A 20,455-nucleotide genomic window follows, 5' to 3' on the forward strand; every position below is an offset into this window, starting at 1 on the left:
CATCCGCCATATCTAAAGCACTCAAAAAAAAAAAAAACCAACTAATCTTAATCTCTGCTGAAAAATGTTCTTAGGAAGCTACAGGGATTGGAGCTGCCCTATGCCTACACACCTGTGCCTGCAAACCTCTGTGGGATGCTCATAGGGCTTGGAGAGCAGCAGCAGCTCCAGAAGCCCCAGTGCCCTCTGAGTGTCCTGGCCGGTTTGGAATTGTGACACACCTTGCTAATTCTGGAAGTGACCCCCAGCTGGCACACACCAAAGGCTCCTGGGCTTTTTGTATGGGCTACATAACACCCAATAGGCAAAAATTAATTTGTGCTTTCCAAAAATAATTGAATACCTTTAAAGAGCCATTGCTGCTTCTTTCCCTGAAAGCTGCAACGACACCTTCTAGGCATTTTAAAGCCAGTGTCCATCACTGTGGCTATTCTTTACACATCCGCCATATCTAAAGCACTCAAAAAAAAAAAAAAAAAATCTTAATCTCTGCTGAAAAATGTTCTTAGGCAGCCGCAGGGGTTGGAGCTGCCCCGGATTGCCGAGCTGGCAGGCGGGAGCCTCCTCTGCTGACTCCTCTGGGGAAGCGATGCCTGCACGTTTCCGTGGGAGCCCCGCCACGCGCGGGCACGGGCAGCGAGCCCAGCGGCGGCACCGGGAGCGGCACCGGGAGCGGCGGCACCGGGAGCGGCACCGGGAGCGGCGGCACCGGGAGCGGCCCGAGCCGTGACCCGCGCCCGCAGTGCCCGGGGGCCGGGGCTGCCCCGGGGATGGGCTGCCTGGAGCCCATGTGATGCGATGCGGGGCTGGCGCCGCTCTCCCGTCCCTCTCCCGCTCGCTCGCTGCTGTCATGGCGACTCCCAATAATGTTACTCCCACCAACTGCAGCTGGTGGCCCATCTCGGCGCTGGAGAACAGCGCGGGGAAATCCACGGAAGGCGAGGAAAATCACGACCCGACGGACCCCGCTCTCAAATCGCAGGACACGTTGGTTTTGTACCACTGGACGCAGTCTTTCAGCTCACAAAAGGTAAAGAGAATGATCGCTCGGCCGGGCGCTGGGGCGAGAATCACCTCCAGGTGCCAGGGCATCGCTTTGCTCGGGAGGATGGATGGATGGACGGACGGATGGACGGATGGATGCGCTGGGGGAGAGCGAGGGGCTCAGCCCCGTGGCTGGCCGGGGCAGCAGCGTGCGGCCAGGCAGATCTTTGTACCTTTTACAGCATCTGCCTGGGGAGGGGATGGGGATGAGGATGAGGATGAGGATGGGGGGGGGCTCGGCCAAATCTTGCCTTTGCTTTGGTATCACGGCTCGCACCGGGAGCCGCCTCGGCTTTTGTGCTCGCTGCCAGCCCCACACTGGCGTGGCCGGGAGCGCAGACAAAGGCAGAGCCGGGCCGGGACCACCCTGATGCTGCTGATGCTGATGCTGCGGGAGGAGAGGCAGCCCGAGCCAGGCTGGTACCCGGGAGAGCATCCCGGACCCCGGCACGCAGCGATGATTCACCCCTCACACTGCAGCAGCGCCCTGGAAATTCTATTCCCGGATTGCCCCAGCAAGAAATCCCGTTTTTCACACAATAGTAAATGCTCATTTCGCAGCACGGCAGCTGTGTAGCAAACCCAGCCTTCACCCCCAGCCTCAAACTCCGCATCATTCCCGAGCCATGAGCACCATATGGAGAATGGGCTGCTCGCAGGGGTGGGTGTCGGAACACCGAGTTCCCGGTGCCAGGGCCTCCCCGAGCTGCACAGCCCGGCGGGAAGGCCGGGCAGAGGTGCCCGCTGCTGCCGGCAGACACAAAGGAGGGAGGATGCCCGGTGCAGCAGGGGGCTGCACATGGTCGGCAGGATCCGCACTGCCGGGGATGCTCGTGCCCGGCTCCCCGCGCAATTCCCGGGAATGTTTTGTCACCCCAGCCTGGGATCCCCTTTGGGGTGTTGGCAGGGACCCCTGGCTGCCTCCTGCCAGGCCTTCAGCTCCTGAAAGCAGCACAGGGAGCCTGGGGCTGGATATCCCTGATGGTACTGGATACCCCGGGTGGTTCTGGATACCCCAGGTGGTTCTGGATACCCCAGGTGGTGCTGGATACCCCGGGTGGTTCTGGATGCCCCGGGTGGTTCTGGATGCCCCGGGTGGTTCTGGATACCCCCAGTGGTACTGGATACCCCCGGGTGGTGCTGGCTGAGGTTTATTTATCAGCTGGGAGGAAAAGGCCAGGAGCAAGTTGCAGTTGAGGAACCCTTTCTCTAGGAAGGAAGGAACCAGGAGGAACCAGGCTTTCTCTTGTTTGACTTTAAAAGAAAAAAAAAATTAACTCGCCAGTCCTGTGAATAATTAATGACTAATTCCCCAGGAACTCTGAAGTACTCACAGAAAGGCTTATATATGTTAAATTGTATTTTTAGCTGCTGCTAGTTGGATGAAAACAAGTACTTTTGCCTCATTCGATGGTTCTGTAAATCATGCCTTTCTCACATCCCCCGTGGGCTTTTTTTTTTTTTTTTTTTTTTTGTGTTTGACATACTTAGTTCATAATAGTCAGGTTTTATAACCCAGAAGCCCAAAATGCCATCCCTGAGTGCATATTCAGCACTGTTTAATGCACAGAGCAGAGCAGCAGGATCAGCCCTGAGGTGGGGATGGGGATGGTGATGGTGTCCCACATTCAGCCCCACTCCTGCCTCCTCCTGCCCCTCTGCAAGGCTGGACTCACCTTTCCCACCCCTGAGATGTGTGGGTGCCATCTCTGCCGTGCTGGGCAGGCCCAGGGCTGGAGGAGGGCAGGGGAAGGGGAGGTTTGACACAAGAGGTGTGAAGGTGCTGGGTGATGCCCTCGAGATAACGTCAGCATGGAGGAAGAGGAGGAGGAGGAATGCTGTGCAGGGTCACAGGGGCTGCCTGGAAATTCTCACAGAACAGAGCCTAAAGGCAGAGTCCACTCCTGAGAGTGGAACATACCTGAGTCAGCATCCAGGTCTCCTTCAGCCAGCCAGCAGCACTCACTGGGTGCACGTGTAAGCATAACATTGCTGCAGCCCTGCTTCCTCCTCTTCCTCCTCTTCCTCCTCTTCCTCCTCCTTTTCTTCCTCAGTATGTGCTGGGATCCACAGCAGCATCACTCCCCCAGCTGGAGACCTCCTGCCTCCCTCCACCCATGAGGGATTGGCTTTCCTGAGGCAACCAGGACCAGGGAGGATGGTCCATGATTCCGAGAAGACAGGATGGGTTTGGGTGTCCCCTCTTTGCCAGGAAAATTAACTCTTTGCAGCTGTCCCATGGCTACAGCTGCTTGGCTTCTTGCAGGGCAAGCCCGTGATCCTGGCACATCAGGATTAATTTTAAGTTAACTTAAACTGTGTTTAAATTTAAGGGAAAGTTTTGGGGGTGTAATGGGGTAGTGGGGACTGGAGAGCAGCTCGGAGTGTTGTGCTGAGCCCTTTCTCCCTGGCTGCCTGCCCCAGGTGCGGCTGGTGATCGCAGAGAAGGGGCTGCCCTGCGAGGAGCGGGACGTCAGCATGCCCCTGATGGAGCACAAGGAGCCCTGGTTCATGCGGCTCAACCTGGGCGAGGAGGTGCCCGTCATCATCCACAGGGACAATATCATCAGCGACTACAACCAGATCATCGACTACATGGAGAAGAACTTCACGGGAGGTAGGGCAAGGCTGGGCTCTGCCTCAGAGGAAATGCATGTCTAGTCCACATTTCAAACTGATCTACTTTTTTCCTTTAAAGTTTTATCTTCACCCCAGAAGATCAGCAAGACACCAGCCCACCCCAGACTTCTGTGTTTTCCCATGAAATTGAAGAATTTCCAGCAGAAATCCCTTGCTGGAGGCTCTGAGGGGTGTGGTAGCTAAGTTCCCCTTTTTCTGTCCTGGAAGTCAGGCTTCCTAACCACACAATTTCTCTCAGTCCCCACAGGGCATGGTGGCATTTCACCAGAGTCCCCACTGGGGCACAGCCCATGGGAACACTTCTGACTTTAGACACATCTGTGCTTTGTCCCTTTGCATAAAGGGGCAAAAGGGCCTCTGCTGAGAGAAGGTGGGTGTAAGCTGTGTGCTGCTGCTCCTCTCCCTGCTTCCTCCAGGATTCCTGGGCCAGGGCACCCTGCTGTCCCTGCTGTGCCTCAGAGAAAACAGCCTCTCTAAAGGGAAAACCAGCCAGCAGTGCTGAGGACCATGGGAGGATGATGTGACACAAACCCAGAGGAAGGGACAGCCAGGAGAGGGAAGCTCACATTCCCCTGGAGCAGGGCTGCAGGCCGGGATGCTGAGACAGAGCTCAGCTTTGCTCAGCAGCCTCTCCCTGGCATCTCACACCCCTTCACCCTCATCCCCCCAATCCTGGGGGCTGCTGGGCTGGGACACCCACAGGGCAGCCTTCAAAGCTGAGCAGGGATCTCAGGCTTTGCCATCACAATGTTCAGCCCAGCATCCATCCCCTTGCAACAGAGACATCACAAACATCTCAAAATAGCTCCCAGAGCCAGGGCTCCTTGCCAGCTCAGCTGCTGTCCTCTCCTGGCCCCTCCATTGCGCTGCTGCTCTGTGGAGGCACAGAGCTCCCTCCCAGAGGGGCAGCAGGGATCCCACTGGGAGGGATCCCACACCAGCAGCACCTCCTAGGGAATGGCAGCTGCTTTCCTGCCTGGCAGCAGCCCCAGCACAGGGGACATCAGGGGGTGTCAGTCCCTGCACCACTTCAGCTGGTCTCTGCGAAGGGCAGGTGGTCTGACATATGTGACAACAGGCTGTCCCCAGCAGGAGGGGCACACAGAGCACTGGGAAACTCCTGTCGTTGAGGTTTTCCAGCCAGGTGCAGTTTCTGACCTTTCTGCTGGGAAATGGAGAGGGGAAGCTCCAGGCCCAGAGCATCACTCCCTGCTCCACGCTCTGCTCCATCACATCACCCAGCAGTGCAGCTGCCAAAAGCATTGCCAGGATGTGGCAGTGCTGATCTGAGGGGGAATCAGCCACCTTGCAAAAGTGTGTACAGTTTGAAAAGGCCTTTACAGGGTATTTTTACTGAGCTGTGTTTTCCCCTGGGCTAAGGGCATGGCCTTTATCAGCTGCTTACACACACTGGGGTCCAGCTATCAGTAAAGGGTAGTGTGTGGGTAAATGCTTTCATTTTCCCAAAAATAGCAGTGAATAGTGCCAATAAGCCACATTTGAGGATGTTTCTCACTAGGACACTGCCCAGCAGTGCCCAGAAAGCCAGAAACTGATCAGGGCAACATTTCTTCCAGGCGGGAGTGTCCTCCAAGGTCTGCACCCCCTTGCACAGCCACAGAGTGCATCAGCAGCCTCTATGTGCAGGTTGCTGTGGCATGTAAAGGCAAGTCAGGCCATCCCAATGAAAAACCTCCCTGGAACATGCTGAAGGACATGGGCTGGTGGCCAGCACGCTGCTATTTCATTGTGGTTGCTCCATCTTCCTGCAGGATGGAGCAGTCCCTCTGCATGTGCTGTTCCCAGCCTCAGCCCCAGCCCTTTGGCTGCTGGCCAGGGCCCTGTGGAAGGAGTACACAAGCTATAGGTCAGTTGTTGTTTCACTCATCTGATCACTTTTCTCGGGTGGAAAATCCCCACTTGGAGAGCTGGAGCCCAGGCAGTGCAGGCAGGGAGCAGCCCTTGGCAAGGAGGAGCCACCAAAACCTCCCCTTGCTCTGGGGACAGTGACACTGATGCCTATCCGTGGGACAAGTCGTGGAGCCTTCCAGCAGGGACAGGCTGGGTCAGAGCCATGAGATTTCCAGCACAGGAGGCACCAAAATTTGCCTGGTTCTCATCCAGCCATGGGCACCAGCAGGCAGGATAATGGCAAGGCCAGGTCCTGCCACCTGCAGCAGGGCTGGGCAGAGCACAGCTGTCACTTCAGACCCTGAGACAAGGGGCTGCCCTGCTCACATCTGCTAAAACCCTGCCAACATGACCCAACTCAGGTGGGGACACGGGGATGTGGAGAGCCCAGTGCTGCAGGCAGGATGTGAACAACAGTCAGAGTCCTGGTGATGGATTTACTCACTGCCTGGAGACACTATAAACATTTATGATCCCTTAAAAACTGTGAGAGTTAAAAATCTTGGGGGAGACAAGAGCAATGTTTTGCTTCTTCTGGTGTCACCTGCCTTGTATTTTGAGTTGACAGAGTAATAAAAGGCCAAATGCAAATTACTATCCATGCAAAGTGAATAAACCCAACAAGGCAGGGAGGAGCAGAGCCAGCCAGGGCAAAGGATGCTCCTGCAGCTGAGACACTGGCTGAGCATGGAGGGAAGATGCACTGGGCTTCTTTGGTCATCTACTCTGATTGCCCATTTGGGGATTTTTAAGGAAGCCCAAGATTATGAGGTACCTCACTGTCACTGGAGACTCAGGAGATCCTAAACTCAAATCCCCATCTTTTAACTCTTTTCTGCAGACCAGGAAGATTTTTCTCCCATTCTAAGAGACAAGAACTTAGAGTGTGGAGATCAGGGCTGGCTGCACTGACCCCAGGGAACACCAGGGCTCTGGGGCTGGGTAATGACATCCCTACATTCCCCTGTGATCCTGTGGGTTTGTCCATCTCAGGGCACGGGCTGGCTGCACTCCTGGCCGGGATGGGCAGCAGGGAGGGCGAGGGCAGAGCTGGCAGATTTGAGTGAAAGCTCTGCCCCAGGCAGCCCTGCTATCCCAGCAGGATTGCTCCCTGCTGTCCTGAGCAGCTGAGGAGCTGCCAAGGAGCACCTGAGCCCTCCCAGGTGCTGCTGATTTGTGGAAGCAAACAAACTCCACAACTTGTGTGAAAGTTGTAAAGTGGGGACTGCTCCCTTCAAAATATATGTGTACCTCTGGGAACTCTAGATCCTCTTTTATCTCTCTCTCTCAGATACATATGCATGCCATTTCACAATAGGTTCACACATATTCATTCTAATGTTTTCACGTGACATTTGCCGCTAATTCTTCTTTATCAGAAAGAATTCCTGGGTCAGGCTGCCCCCTCTCTAACAGTCTCTCTGTCTGCCCCCCTTATCTCTGTCCTTTGGCTGAAGCAGTTTCTCTGAGCATAGGCTTTCTACAAGAACAGGCAGTCAGATTAAACAGCTGTGTTTCCAAGTTACAGACTTAACTCAAAGATGTGTGGGAATCCATAAATCAGAAAGTTTTGGGAAAGCAGCACAAGGCAAGCCTCAGAGACAGCAGAACTGTGATTAGAGCTAAGCAGTAGCCATGAGATAGATCAGCAGGAAAATTATGTAAAAAGTAGAAAAGCAAGGACAAATAGAACAATGGTTGTGTATTAATGCTTGTCTAGAATAACACCCTAAGCTACAGAAAAGTTTATCTAGCAAGATATTAGGAAGTTTTAAGCTTAATAATGGAGCTCTGTGCATTGTGTTTTAAGGCTTCTGCCTGGATGAAATATTGCCTGAATATTATTGTATTCAAAATAAACAGGCATTGTTTTAACCAAAGGTACGTGTGCTTATAGTGATTGGATAGAACTACTGTCAATGTGCTTTTGCTTTGTGTGATTGGTCAAAAAACTTATAAAGTAAGTTGTAGCATTAAGTTCTCGGTCTGCTGCCTGGGATGTGACCTGGTGGCATCTTCCTGTTGTCATTATATTGCAAAAGTTCTATTGTCATTACATTACAAGGGTTCCATATTTCTAGAGTTTTGTACCACCTTGATGTTTTCTTGTAGGCAACTTCTTAAAGCACTGACTCGTCCTTGCAGTAGCCAACTGACTCCAGTTCCCACCAATTCTTTTATCTCACTCTTCTTATTGGCTACAGGTGTGGCCTGTTAACATCAGGCCTGCTCCTAATCTTTAGTAATTGGTTCAGCTGCAACTCTTTGGGGGATAAGATTTCATTCTATACCACCCTCATTTACCCATACTGTAACCCCCTACATCTTCCCATTGTCGTAACCATGTAATGAGACTGACGCTGGAGAATAAAACAGCTCAAGGCACGTTCCTAGCAGTGCCGTCCTGTTGGTGGTTTGTACAGCGATAGATGTGCATTTCACCTAAATCAAAAGGGATTTTTGCTCTGGAGAATTTCCACTGTGTCTGACCGATAACGCCTTTTCCCTGGCCGTGCAGAGAACGTGCCGCAGCTGATCCCCGAGCCGGGCAGCGCGCTGCACTCGCGGGTGCTGCAGTACCGGGAGCTGCTGGACTCGCTGCCCATGGACGCCTACACGCACGGCTGCATCCTGCACCCCGAGCTCACCACCGACTCCATGATCCCAAAGTACGCCACCACTGAGATCCGCAGTAAGTCAGTCGCCTTCCCGGGGGGCTGCCCAGCTCCTCTAGGCTCCACAGCCCACCGTGCTCCTGCTCGTCTCCCCTTCCTGCCAAACAGAACACCCACAGGGTCCCCACCACACCCAAGAAGCTCTGCCTGCAGCACCCACACAAGTGCAATTCCCTGATCTGGGAACTGCAGGCATCCTAGAGGGACTTCCTAACTCACGGGGTGTCCAGGCTCCCATGCATCTCCTCAGCTCTGACCTGGGAATTGCTGGTATCCTAGAGAGACTTCCTAACTCAGAGGGTGTCCAGGCTCCCATGCTTCTCCTCAGCTCTTTCTGGGTCACAGGAATTTGCCCCTCTGCCTGCAATAACTCCAAGGGCAGAGGCAGGAGGGAGCAGCCAGATTGAGTTGCAGGCGGTGCATGAATCGGCACAAGTCTGTGTACCCGACCTTCAAGTGCTCATGAAACATTGACGATGCTTAATATAACTCAATGGCAGGGATTGCTCCTGGAGAGAATTCCTGGCCAGAAAAGTGACCTTGTCAGGAGGGTGTTGGCATGTCCCAGGTCACTCCCTTCCTTTAGGGTCCAGCCCCAAGCTGAGCCCATAGAAAACACTGTTCCCACCCCCATCCCTTTCGTTTCCTGGGTCCCAGATGGTCCTGCTGGGGTGGGATGCACTTGTGCACAGAGAGAAATAGGCAGGTCCTGAGGTGCAGCTTGTGGTCTGCCCTGCCTCTGCTGACACCCGTCACAGACAGCTGTCCCCATGTCACCAAGTGTCACCTCCACCCCCAGACCTCAGGCTGAAGTAGGCCAGACCCCCTCCCTTCCCCAAAGGGTGTGGCTGTGATGGCTTCAGCCCCCATCTGCCTCACATCACCTCCCCAGCACTCTGCTGAGGTCTCTGAACACATCTCCTTGTCCAAACCCTGTCACTGGTGGCATTTTCCCAAGCCACAGAAGGGGTATGAGCAGGTCCGTGTGCTGATGGTGTCCTTCCTCCCCAGCTCATCTCCTGCCCCCAGGCAATGGCTCAGCTGCCCTGCTGCAATGGGTGCTGAGGGGAATCGATGTTGTGGTGTCCCAAGGAGAGGGTGAACCCAGGTTCCAGGCTCTCCCAAGGGGAATGAAATCAGGATGATATCCAGGTCTCCATCTGAGTTGCAGCCCCAGGAGAGCTGCTTGGCAGCCTTAGCAAGCACAAAAATGGGCTTTCACGGCAAAAATGGGAATTTCAGCATTTTATAGCAGTGCACAGCCTGCTGCTGGCTCCCACCCCACTGGCCCTGGCACCTCCTGCATCAGCACCCTGGCAGAGCCAAGGCCTCCCTTGGTGGAGGAACAAGGAGGGAAAGACAGATGGTCCCTGGCTGGATGATATTAGCCCAACTTTGGGTAATTTATGCTATCCCTTAGGTGTTACTCTGCCTCTAGGATTCCTTTCTTCCTTTCACTCTGCCCCTCTCCCTCCTCTAGCTCCCTTGCACAACGCCCTTCCCATCCTCCCTGTGCCCAGAGAGGCAGAGGGGTGAGTGAGCATCTCTCCATGCCCATGCTGGGCCCCACACCAGGGAACTGAGGGACAGCTTCACCCAGGAGGGAGCACTCCCTCCCTGCCCCACTGCTCTGAATGCTCACCTGAGTGTGGGCAGGCAGCTCAGGCATCCCACAGGCTCAGCCTGGGTTATGGGCAAGCCCCGGGCTGTGCTTAACCAGCAAGCAACAGACAGAACTTCCAGCAGCTCTAGTGTGAATCCAGCAGGGGAAATGAAGAGCTGAAACTCTCAGGCTGGGAGTCACCACAGGGAGGGGGATTGGCCAAACCTTGGAGCCAGCCCTGCCCTGTGAGGTCCCTGTGTGCAGGGACAGCTGACAGAGCCACATACCCTCAGATGTGAGAGCACAGCAGCAGCAAGCCACCGATTTTGCCCATTTTAGCTCTCTGGGATGTTTTCCCTTGGTGCTACAGCCATATTTTGGCTGCAGGATGAGGTGATTTGCTGTCACACACTGCTCATCCCAGCCTCTCTTTCTGTGTCCCCCAGGACATTTAGCTAATGCCACCACGGACCTGATGAAGCTGGACCATGAAGAGGAGCCACAGCTCTCTGAGCCTTACCTCTCCAAGCAGAAGAAGCTCATGGTGAGTTGGTCAAAGCCACACACATCCCTGGTGCTGGGGGAACACAGACCTGCCATGGGCACCTGGTGCTTTGTGTCCCTGCATCCACTTACTCCACATTCTAACCCTGCTCTCCACCCAGGCCAAGATCCTGGAGCACGACAATGTGAACTACTTGAAGAAGATCCTTGGAGAACTTGGGATGGTGCTCGACCAGATTGAGGCTGAGCTGGAGAAAAGGAAATTGGAGTACCAAGGTAGGCACGGGGCTGTGTTCCCACACGAGGCTGAGGTGCAACACCAGAAACAGCCAAGATTTGCAGCTGATGAACAACTCCCATGGAGCAACCTCTGCTGGGTCTGGGGCTGCCTCTGGGCTCTCCTGGTTTTGGGTACACTGATGTTGTTGCAGCCATGCTCTTACCAACCCCTGGTAAACCAGCCCTGCACCCCTTGCCACAGGGAATAGCAGGAGCCCTGTCCTCATGGGTGCTCTTTGGGAGCCCCAAAGTCACCTCAGGGTGATGGCAGGTGCCCTCTACCCCAGCAAGGGACTGACAGTGACTGATGCTCTGCTGGTTTAGGAAGCAGCAGGCTGGGCCCAGCACCACGAGGAGCTGAAAGTGCAGAGATGGGGATGTGTGCGACAGAAAACCCTCACATCACCAGGCTGGGCACATCCCAGAGGAGCACGGGCAGGGAAACCCAGGAGTCTGAGGGGCCCTGGAGGGCAGAGCCCTTATGGAGCCTGCGTCACAGGCCAGCAGGTGGGAGACAGGGACACCAGCCATCCCTGACAGCCAACAACGGTGCTGGAGCCTGCCCAGAGCTGCCCTGGCAGCCAGGGGTGCCTGGGCACAGTGGGCAGCGCTTGTCCTGCCATCACCCCCGGGTGATGCCAGCCTTCCTCCTCTGTGCCTCACTGCTGGCAGCGCTCAGAGCCCCGGCCCCGAGGGCTGCCAGCACCAGGGGCCAGGGGCAGAGCCCAGGCACAGTCAATGAGGGGATGGGCCCACAGCTGGCCCTGCCCTGGGCAGCCCTGCGTCACTCGGGGCCACCCTGGAGAGCCCTCGGAGGTGCCAAGGTGGGGCCCTGCAGGGCAGGGGGCTGGGGATTTACCAGGAGCCCTGATGTGCTCACTGTGGCATCCTGCCTTGCCCTAATTTCCTCAAACACCCTCATTAACCGCTGTGAGGGCTGGGACAGCAGAGTTCAGCCTAATGAGGTGCCCTGGGAGGACATCCCAGGTGCTTGGAGCAGAGGCATCACTGCTGCTGCATTGCCAGCACCCACGTGCTCCAATGCCTTCAGTCCTGGTGTGCTGCTCCTGCCCTCTGCTCCAGAACCCCAAACTCCCACCCCGTCCCCACGGTCAGGATGTCAGCAGTGGGCAGGATCACCACTTTGGCAAGCTCCCAGGAGCTGCAGTGCAGCAGCTCTGTGCCCACGCAGCCCAGGCTGCAGCAGCAGCAGGGTGGGAGGTGCTGCAGCAGCACCAGGAGACCCCAGCCACAGTCACCCCCTTCAGCAGGGACAGACTGAGCCCACCTGGGGCTGCTGGACATGCACAGGGAACAGTCTGGGCCTGTGCTTCCACCCCACTGGGTGCTGGGCAGGGCTGCAAGGGGCTCCAGAGCTCAGCAAAGGATCCAGCCCAGAGCCAGGAGGGACACGGATGGATCACAGCTCTCTCCTGAATTCACCATCCCCACCTGTGCTTCCTCCTTCACCTGCAGCAGCTCCTGGAGTGATGCAGCTGCCTCAGCCCTGCTCCCCTCACCGCTGAGCAGCAGCACCCACAGGGTCCCAGCACACCCGAGAAGCTCTGGCTGCAGCACCCACACGAGTCATTAGTCACTGAAAATATTTATTGATTAATTAGGCACAGGCAATCTGTCCACTAGGGCAGTGCCTCCAGCAGGATCTGGCAGGCTGCCAAGCAGCCACAAATGAGGGTTGCTAATTACCCATAATTGCCCCAGCCTGGTCCTGCAGCAGCTGCAGTGCCTGCCATGGGGTGCTCTAATGGAGCCCCTCTACTCTTTCCTGACACAATGGCCACAGCACAATGAAGAGCCCCAGAATCAGGAATCTGGAGCAAAGCTGACTGAGTGTGGATTTTTGTGTCCCTTCTGATGTTCTTTACCTGCACCTTCTTCCATCTCCGTCAGCTCCATCCCAGCCCAGCTCCTCACTATTGAAAGGGCACTGAGGGAGTGCTTAACAATATCCTGGCCTGAAACTGCTGTTTCCAAACTAACAGCAGCTTGGTTTATTTTTGGATGTCTCTCTAGTTGGGTTATTTCTGGGATCACCCATTATCAGGGGTTCTCAACCCTTCAGTGTCTTTCTTCATGTCCTGCAATCACCCTGAGCTCTGTCTCCCCCAAATCCTGGCTCTTGGCACAGAGGTGCTGCCAGTTTTGGTGTCCTGGAGCAGGGTCCCTGGTACAGGAAAGAGAACAAAGGCAGAACCTCCCCAGCAGCACACACGGGAGAGCCAGGCCATGCAGCAAATGGTTTTGATTCCCGAGGATTTCTCACATCCCTAAAATAGGCCAGGTTGACGTGACACTCCCGAAACAGCTCCTGGTGCTGCCAAGGGCAGACACTGCTGCTGTCCCCGAGCACTGACACAGCACAAGGGGTCACTGCACAGCATCTTCCTTCAAGGGGAGCAAAGGGCTCTTTTCCAGGGATCTCCTACTGCTCTTGACTTGGGGGAGAGGCAGCAGAGCTGCTTTGCAGCCAGTAATTTGTGTATTCACACAGGCTATAAATCATCATCTCCTATTCCAAGCTTTTGGCACCCCAGACTCTCCATCACAGTAGATGGGCTCTGAGCTCCTGGCCCATCAGAGAGCTGGGAAAAAACACCCCAGATCTACAAATGCTCCTGCCTATGTGGACCTTTTGAGCAAGCTTTTAGGTGTCTCATACCTCTGCTCTGTGTATTCTCTCTCCAGGGCAGAAATGTGAACTCTGGCTCTGCGGATGCGTCTTCACTTTGGCCGATGTCTTGTTAGGAGCCACCCTGCACCGCCTCAAGTTTCTGGGACTCTCTAAGAAATACTGGGAGGATGGCAGCAGACCCAACCTACAGTCCTTCTTTGACAGGATACAGAAACGCTTCGCCTTCAGGAAAGTTTTGGGAGACATCCACACCACGCTGCTCTCTGCAGTGGTACCCAACGCCTTCAGGCTGGTCAAGCGGAAACCTCCCTCCTTCCTTGGAGCCTCCTTCCTGATGGGATCTCTGGGGGGAATGGGATATTTTGCTTATTGGTACTTAAAGAAAAAATACATCTAGTGCTGACTGCTTGGTGTTTAGTTTGGTGTCTCTGTGCTGTGTGAAATTATGATGAAGCCTCAGTAACTGTAATGAAATTTGAAGCAAGGTAATGAATAATTATATTGTTTAATGTAACATTCCATAGTCTAGAAGTAGAAACCTATACTGCAAGGAAATAAGACAACAACAACAACAACAACAACAACAACAACAACAAAAGCGTCAACTTGTAAATGCCTTTTTTAGGTTTAGGTATTCAACTCCAGCCAGAGGCTCAAGGGTTCATGGGCTCAGCCCTGCCCACTGGGAAGTGGCACTGCCTCCAGCACCACCAGCTCCAGGGGGACAGACAGAATCCCAGGAGGCTTCCCAACACCCAAGTTGACTACTGGGACTTGGATACTTGGTCCTGTGCGTTTGTGTTTCCAAATTGTTCACTGGCCACATTTCACACATGCAGGTAGTGGGGACTTTCTTCTTCTAGAAGGCGTTGTGTTGTCGTGCTCGGAGCAGGGTGCAGTAGCTGGTCACAGTCAAGGTGGATTTCTGTTCTTCAAGTATTCCATTTTAAAAATTATTTTCATTAAAAGGAATATTTTTTATTGAGCTGCTCTTAGAATGTATCCACTTTCTACGTCTGGTTTTGGTGGGCTTTTTTTTAAAAGAATTTAATGTCTGTCTTTAACTGCCGCACTTTTTCCTTGAGATAAATCGTTTTGACTTTCATCCTGAATTCTGGCACATGAAGGAGATTATTGTTTTAAGCCTTTTGGCTCTGTCTCTTGAGTTTTCTTTCACGGATTTGCAAAGGATCTTTCACCAACTGAGCATATTTGGACTCTGAAAAAGTACAACCATTTTCAGAACTTTTCAGCACTTTCCTGAAGGCGCTTTGGCTTTCTTCCATCGGGGGCTCTTTTCTGTCATTTCCTCGCTGTGTGTTTTCTTAGGGACACTTTGCACAGAATCACATTGATGACTTTCTTGTGCCTTTTGCATGCTGGAAAGAATAACAGGCCTCACTGCTACTCATGCTTTGGAAACTGAGATCCTCAATAAACCATATGGGAGGAGTAATGGCTTCGCATCTCTAAATGTGTTCCACATCCTTCTGGTCCCAGTGCAAGGCATGCCCCAGGGCACTGGGACATGCAGGTGGTTTGTTCTTTGCCTCATGTACTGCCCTGGTACAAAACTTGCATGGAAATTATATGTATTCCTCTTCCAACCACTAATTTCTGTCAGCACTCAGCCTGCTGCCTTTCCAGGCACTCCAGTGCTCCCTGGGAGCCATGCTGTATCTCAGGGCTTGGGAGTGAATGCCAAGGGTGGCTGAAATAACAGGAATTGCATTTGCCTCTGATTCAAAGGTTATCTTTATGCATTTGAAAGCAGCAACCTTTCCCAGGAACTTTTGGTACAACCTGGCAGCCACAGAATTGGGAATATTTAGCAGGAATTAAAGGGGATGAGCACATCGAGAGTGCAAAACACACGTTTATATGGTGCTTGCCATAAGGCTGATCTGACAGGCTTCTAGAATACAACAGGCTGTGTAGCTGCAGAGGCTCTGTGTTATCCCTGTTTCCACCCTGTGGTTGGGTAAGCACTTAAAATTGGGGTGTGAGAACCTAAATCCTCCTGGTTCCTGCAGCTGAAGCTGCTGAGTGAAACCTTGCAGACACACAATATCCCAAATAATTCAGTATTTGCTTCGTGGAGTCAGTGACTTCAGAAGAAATAGTTATTTTCCTTCTTGTTGAAGAGGGAGGCAGGAGGCTGCCCTGAGCTCCTCCCTTTTGCTGAATCTGAAAGGTGTAAAATGAACTAGGGGTCATCCTCTCTTTGGTCAATTAGCTGGTGATAAATATTTATAAAGGCACACCAACATAAAACCCTTACCAGGATTTCACCCTTTTCCCTTTGTTTGTAGTCCTACATGCACATTCCTTGGTGATCTCCAAAAGCTGATGAAATGCACACTCCAGGCCCGGAAAGGAATATTAATGGATTACAAGGCCAGGAAACCCAGAGGGAAGAAGAACAAAAACTTCCTCCATTGCTAGCGTTTCAGCCCAAGAATGAGGCAGAAAGAAGCTGCTTTGCAAGACTGCTGCTGGTTACTTTGCTCCTTAATTTTATTTATTTTTGTATTTTAAACCACAAAACTGTAAAGCCATGGAGCAAATCAGACCTCTGAACACTGGAGAAAATAGGTGTGTGTTTTGTTAGGAGCACACTGTTAAAATGCAGCTGTTAGGAGGAAGCCCAGCAGCTGGAACAGGACAGGACCTGTCACCAGTGTTGCACTGTGGGCTGCTGGGAAGACACTGATGCTGTTGTGGTGGATTTTGTACAGGTTCTCAGCTAGAAATAGTCAATAATAAGCCTTTGTTCTGGACCAAATAAAAATAAAATATTAAAAAAAAATAAAAATTGGTGCCACTCCCTGTCACTAAGCCTTGTTTTCGCGTCCTGGTAATGAAAAAGTACCAGGACTTTGCTCCAGGGAAAAGCAATTGGTGAGAGTGATAAAAGACAATTTCTGTGGCAGGCAGAGGCTGGATTGATGTGTGAGATCCCTGAATGAATGTCAGAGCCCCGATCAATCCCCTTAGCCGTGTCCATAGGCAGCCCTGGGGTGATTACAGGCTGTCATCATAGAAATTTGCTCTTGCTCTGACTGATCTCAGCCTGATCAGACCTTTCTGCTCCAGTTCCACTGCGAAGGGGAGCCCACTGCACGCCCTGGCCATGAGCCAGGCACTGGCCTGTTTGCTGCCCAGGGCATGTTCTGTACACAGAAACATGGAAATGATGGCAAAAATCTGGTTTCTCACTCCAGGACTCTCTGCTTTGCTCTCAGCAAGGTGTGGGGTAACAGCAGTGCCCAAGGGGAAAGACTGGAAGGTGAGGCACCTCAGAGGTGCTATTTTATATTTTAGACAGGAGGGAATGACTCCTGCTGCATCCTGCTCCCAACACTCCTGTGTGCCTGACCCAACCCCAGCCAGGGTCCTCCTTCACTCTGGATGTACTTATTTACCCAAGAAAATTTTTATCCTCCAAAATCCCTGTGTTTTAGAGATAAATGTGCTTTGAGGCACCTCAGTGCTTTAAAATCTGTGTCTGTGCTGAGGTGTGGAACTTGTAATTATCAGAGGAACGAAAATCAGGAGCTTTCTGTCAAGTCCAAGCACCCCTGAGAAGCAGCTTGGTGACACAGAGCCTTTCCCTCCTGCCTCCCAAGCCTCCTGATTAACAGGCTCCCAGTGGTCACATTTGCAGAGCTGCAGCTTCTGAAATCTTTTTGCTCCTCCAGGATTTGCTCAAAAGACTCAATTATGAAAATTGAAAATGTACATGTCAGCCTTACTGCTGGCTGGCATTGCTCTCCTTTGCTTGGCAAGGGATGGAGGGGACCTCTCCATGCAGAATAAAGGATTTCAACACCAAGCTGGCCAGAGGACAGGGAACACACCACAGAGCCTCTCACAACTTGCCAAATAAATCAAGAGCTGCCTAAGAATGTCTAGTGACCATTTGGTGGCCCTGTCAGAAATTATTTGCCAAGTGCTCCTCTGTTTTTGAAGGGAAAAAACCATCCTTACCCCTCAACTGCAATTTCAGAATCCATGCTACAGAGGGAAGAGGGATGGTGTAGGAGCTGCCCCTTCCTTCCTTTCTGCTGTGAAAGTAAATGAAGGATTTCCCCACATACCACCAAAACATTAAAGCTTGTGAAAATAATTAACATCAAGTTGTGTTTGGTGGTGTTCACTGCCATCATTAGGATCAAAGCCAAAACCACCCAGACTGGATCCACAATGCAGGCAGTGACAGCAACTAAATCCCTCAGGCTACTGAAAGGTATGTGGGATTGAAATAATGTGGGATAGTATGAATACAGTACTTTGAGATGGCTAGGATAATATAAAATATGATGATATGAGACTAAAAACTAAAAACCCAAAGAAACAGGAAAAATGTACAACCTAAGAGCTAACTATTGTAACCCCAAACCTGTGGCATAGCTGAGGATAAAGGGGCAATTCCTACTCACAGCAAAGCTGCTCTTGCTACACAAGTCTGTAGAAATGCTCCTTCTGCCATAGTGGCATAAAGTCCCCAGTCCAGCAGCAGTGCCCAGGGAAAAGTTCAACCCCCACAGGTGTGAATTAAAGTTGAAAACATCTCTGTATGCAGTGAACAGGAACAGATTTTGTATGCCTGAAAGATTTCCCAAAGCATGGCCTCAGTGGCCAAACTGCAGATGTTTCAGACCCAGCCATTTCTACTGAATCTAAAGCTACAAGCAGTAATAAAAACACACAGCAACTTGGATTCTCTGATAAAGCACATTCATGATAAATACATTTCCCGGTTTTCCCCTGGTGCTGATCCCCAAATGTGCCCAAAGGACATTTCACTGTCATTTTCCTTCATTCTCCTTTTAACTGGCTTTTCTCTGGAGGATTAAACAGAGAGAAAACAGCCTGCACTGAGCAGCTCTCAGTGGAAGAAGGAATGGCAACTCTGCCATAAATAATGAGGATGAAGAATTGCTCTGTCCATCACTGCAGCAGCACCTGTGTGCTGCTGGCCAGGCTCTACCTGCAGAGAGGAGATCATTTCCATTTCCATGTCACTTTGGCACTGGAGAGAGCTTCAATAAGGAAAATGTCAACGTCCACCCACTTCTCAGGAGCTCACAGGATTTTTTCTTCCTTTTTGTTCCCTCTGCACAATGATCTACTTTCAGGTCCTTTTTCTCCTCACCCCTCTCTGCTGTCCTGCCCCTTTGCTGTCCCCTGGGCTCTCTGGTGTCACTCTCCTGTCACAGACAGCAGGCCACGTGTGACCATCCCCCAGGGACATTCCTGCTGTCAGGAGTCCCTGGGCTCTCAGGTTCTGCATCACCTCCCCTTCCCCCTGTCTGAGGAAGAACTGCTGAGAAAGGAAGGAGATGGAATCTTGCTAAAAACCTCTTAACAAACAGCACAGATCAATGATTTCTAAAACATTCATTTAAAAATAACACCATCCATCCCCCGTGCTTGCATTGCCTCCCTTCTCAGCCCTTTCCTACCAGCACCCCATCTCTCCTGCGACCTAAATCCTTTTTAGCTCCAGGAGAGTTATCCAAATAAAGCTACTTTGCAGTCAGAACAGTGTAACCAGGTTTGAGGGTGCTGTGTAATGCTGCAGGCAGTTCTTGACACAGAACCAAGTATCCTGCATAGTTAAGTGCAGTTTTGCACACGCTCTTTACATCACAAGGTCGTGTCACTCCACCACCAGCCTCCTGAACACTCTTCTATTTTTGCTTACCAGAAGCAATTTCTTTCCATTCTGTCCCCTGGGATCCAAGCACCACACAACAGCAATAGGTTTTTCTCCCCTTGGTCACAAGAAAAAAAAAACCCAAACAAAATCTCTGAAAACAACAAAGAAAAATCCCCAGCAAACAAAATAAACCAAAAAACTTTTTTTTTTCTCCTTACTTCCAAACTGTGACAATCAAGATAAAAAATACATATATTCTTAAAAACTTCAAACCTCTCTCACTCCCATTCTTCTAAAAATGGAATCAGGTCAGGCTATGACAAAGCTGAAGCACCAGAGCTGAGGCCCACACCAGGTCCATGCCTGCTGCCATCACCTGCAAAACCTGCAGCGGGCAGGCCCAGGGTGCCACCCCAACAGCACAACCCTGCTGGGTGTGGGAACAACAATTCACACATTTGGACAGGGGCAACAGGCTCCGTGGGCTGAGCAGCATCCTTGTTTTCCACCCTTTTTGCATGGCTTTCCCCACCAGAGTCGGCTGCTCTGAGCTCAGCCTGTTCAGCTGAATTCTCCTCGGTGGTGAGTGACAGCATTCAGGCTGTCACCAACATGTCACACCACGAGTGACCTCCCAGCACAGAACCCATGAGAAGGGAGGGCTCTGCAGGCAGGGCAGGATCCAGGGAAAGGATTTCAGAAGCTGACATTTACACTGAGGATGTGCCCACTTCCTGCTCTGGTATCAAGCAGGACTGAGGGAATGCACAAAACTAACCTGAACTGGATGGGAAAAGGCTTCAGAGAGGTGAGGAAAAAGTAAGTTTTTGCATTTATTCTTGTTGAACATTTCTTCAGCCTTCACCTCCAGGGAGATCCTCAGCTCTGCCACAGATCTCCTGTCACTGCACACATTGTCAGGAAGAGCACAACAGGGAAAGGGCATTTTTCCAAGTGCTGCTTTCCCATGATATCCAACCCTCCTGATATCCAACCTTCCCCTACTGTTAATTTTGTTTTAGTCCCAATGCTTTACAGAGGAGTAATTTGGCTTGTTACAAGCACATGGCATTATCTTTCATTTTGTGATGGACAGGGGGTAGTTTAAAAATAAATAAGCTTTCAGACTAAATAATACAATTATATAATTGCCTTAGATTTCATGGACTGCACTCAATCTTGATAGCCATTTCCATGTCTGCTTTTTCAGCTTTTAAACTTTATGCTCTCATTCTGTACTTTATTTAGGCACTAAGGGACTCTTCCCATATCCAAATTAATGATTTCCTGCTAAGCACCTGGATGAAAGCACCCTGCAGTGAAGTGAGCACTCAGTCCAAGAGAAGGACAAAGGTAACTCTCCTAATGCATTGAGGTCTGCTCATCACATCACCTTTTTCCTCCCCTGAGCTTGAGCACATCAGGTGCAGTTCTTAGATGAATAAACCATGTGCTTTTCTCCAGGTTTTCCACCAGCACAG

General features: G+C 51.8%; 1 protein-coding gene across 1 annotated transcript; it reads left to right on the forward strand.

Moving 5' to 3' along the window:
- The first annotated feature begins 688 nt into the window (after positions 1-688).
- GDAP1L1 (ganglioside induced differentiation associated protein 1 like 1) lies at positions 689-14,765 on the forward strand. Its single transcript, XM_058035969.1, has 6 exons — positions 689-1,030; positions 3,469-3,661; positions 8,114-8,287; positions 10,320-10,417; positions 10,539-10,653; positions 13,363-14,765. Exons 1-6 carry the CDS (start codon positions 794-796, stop codon positions 13,704-13,706), a joined length of 1,161 nt encoding a protein of 386 aa, XP_057891952.1. The 5' UTR covers positions 689-793; the 3' UTR covers positions 13,707-14,765.
- Positions 14,766-20,455: the final 5,690 nt, after the last annotated feature.

This window comes from Melospiza georgiana, chromosome 17 (genome assembly GCF_028018845.1).
Source record: "Melospiza georgiana isolate bMelGeo1 chromosome 17, bMelGeo1.pri, whole genome shotgun sequence".
Taxonomy (NCBI): Eukaryota; Metazoa; Chordata; class Aves; order Passeriformes; family Passerellidae; genus Melospiza; species Melospiza georgiana.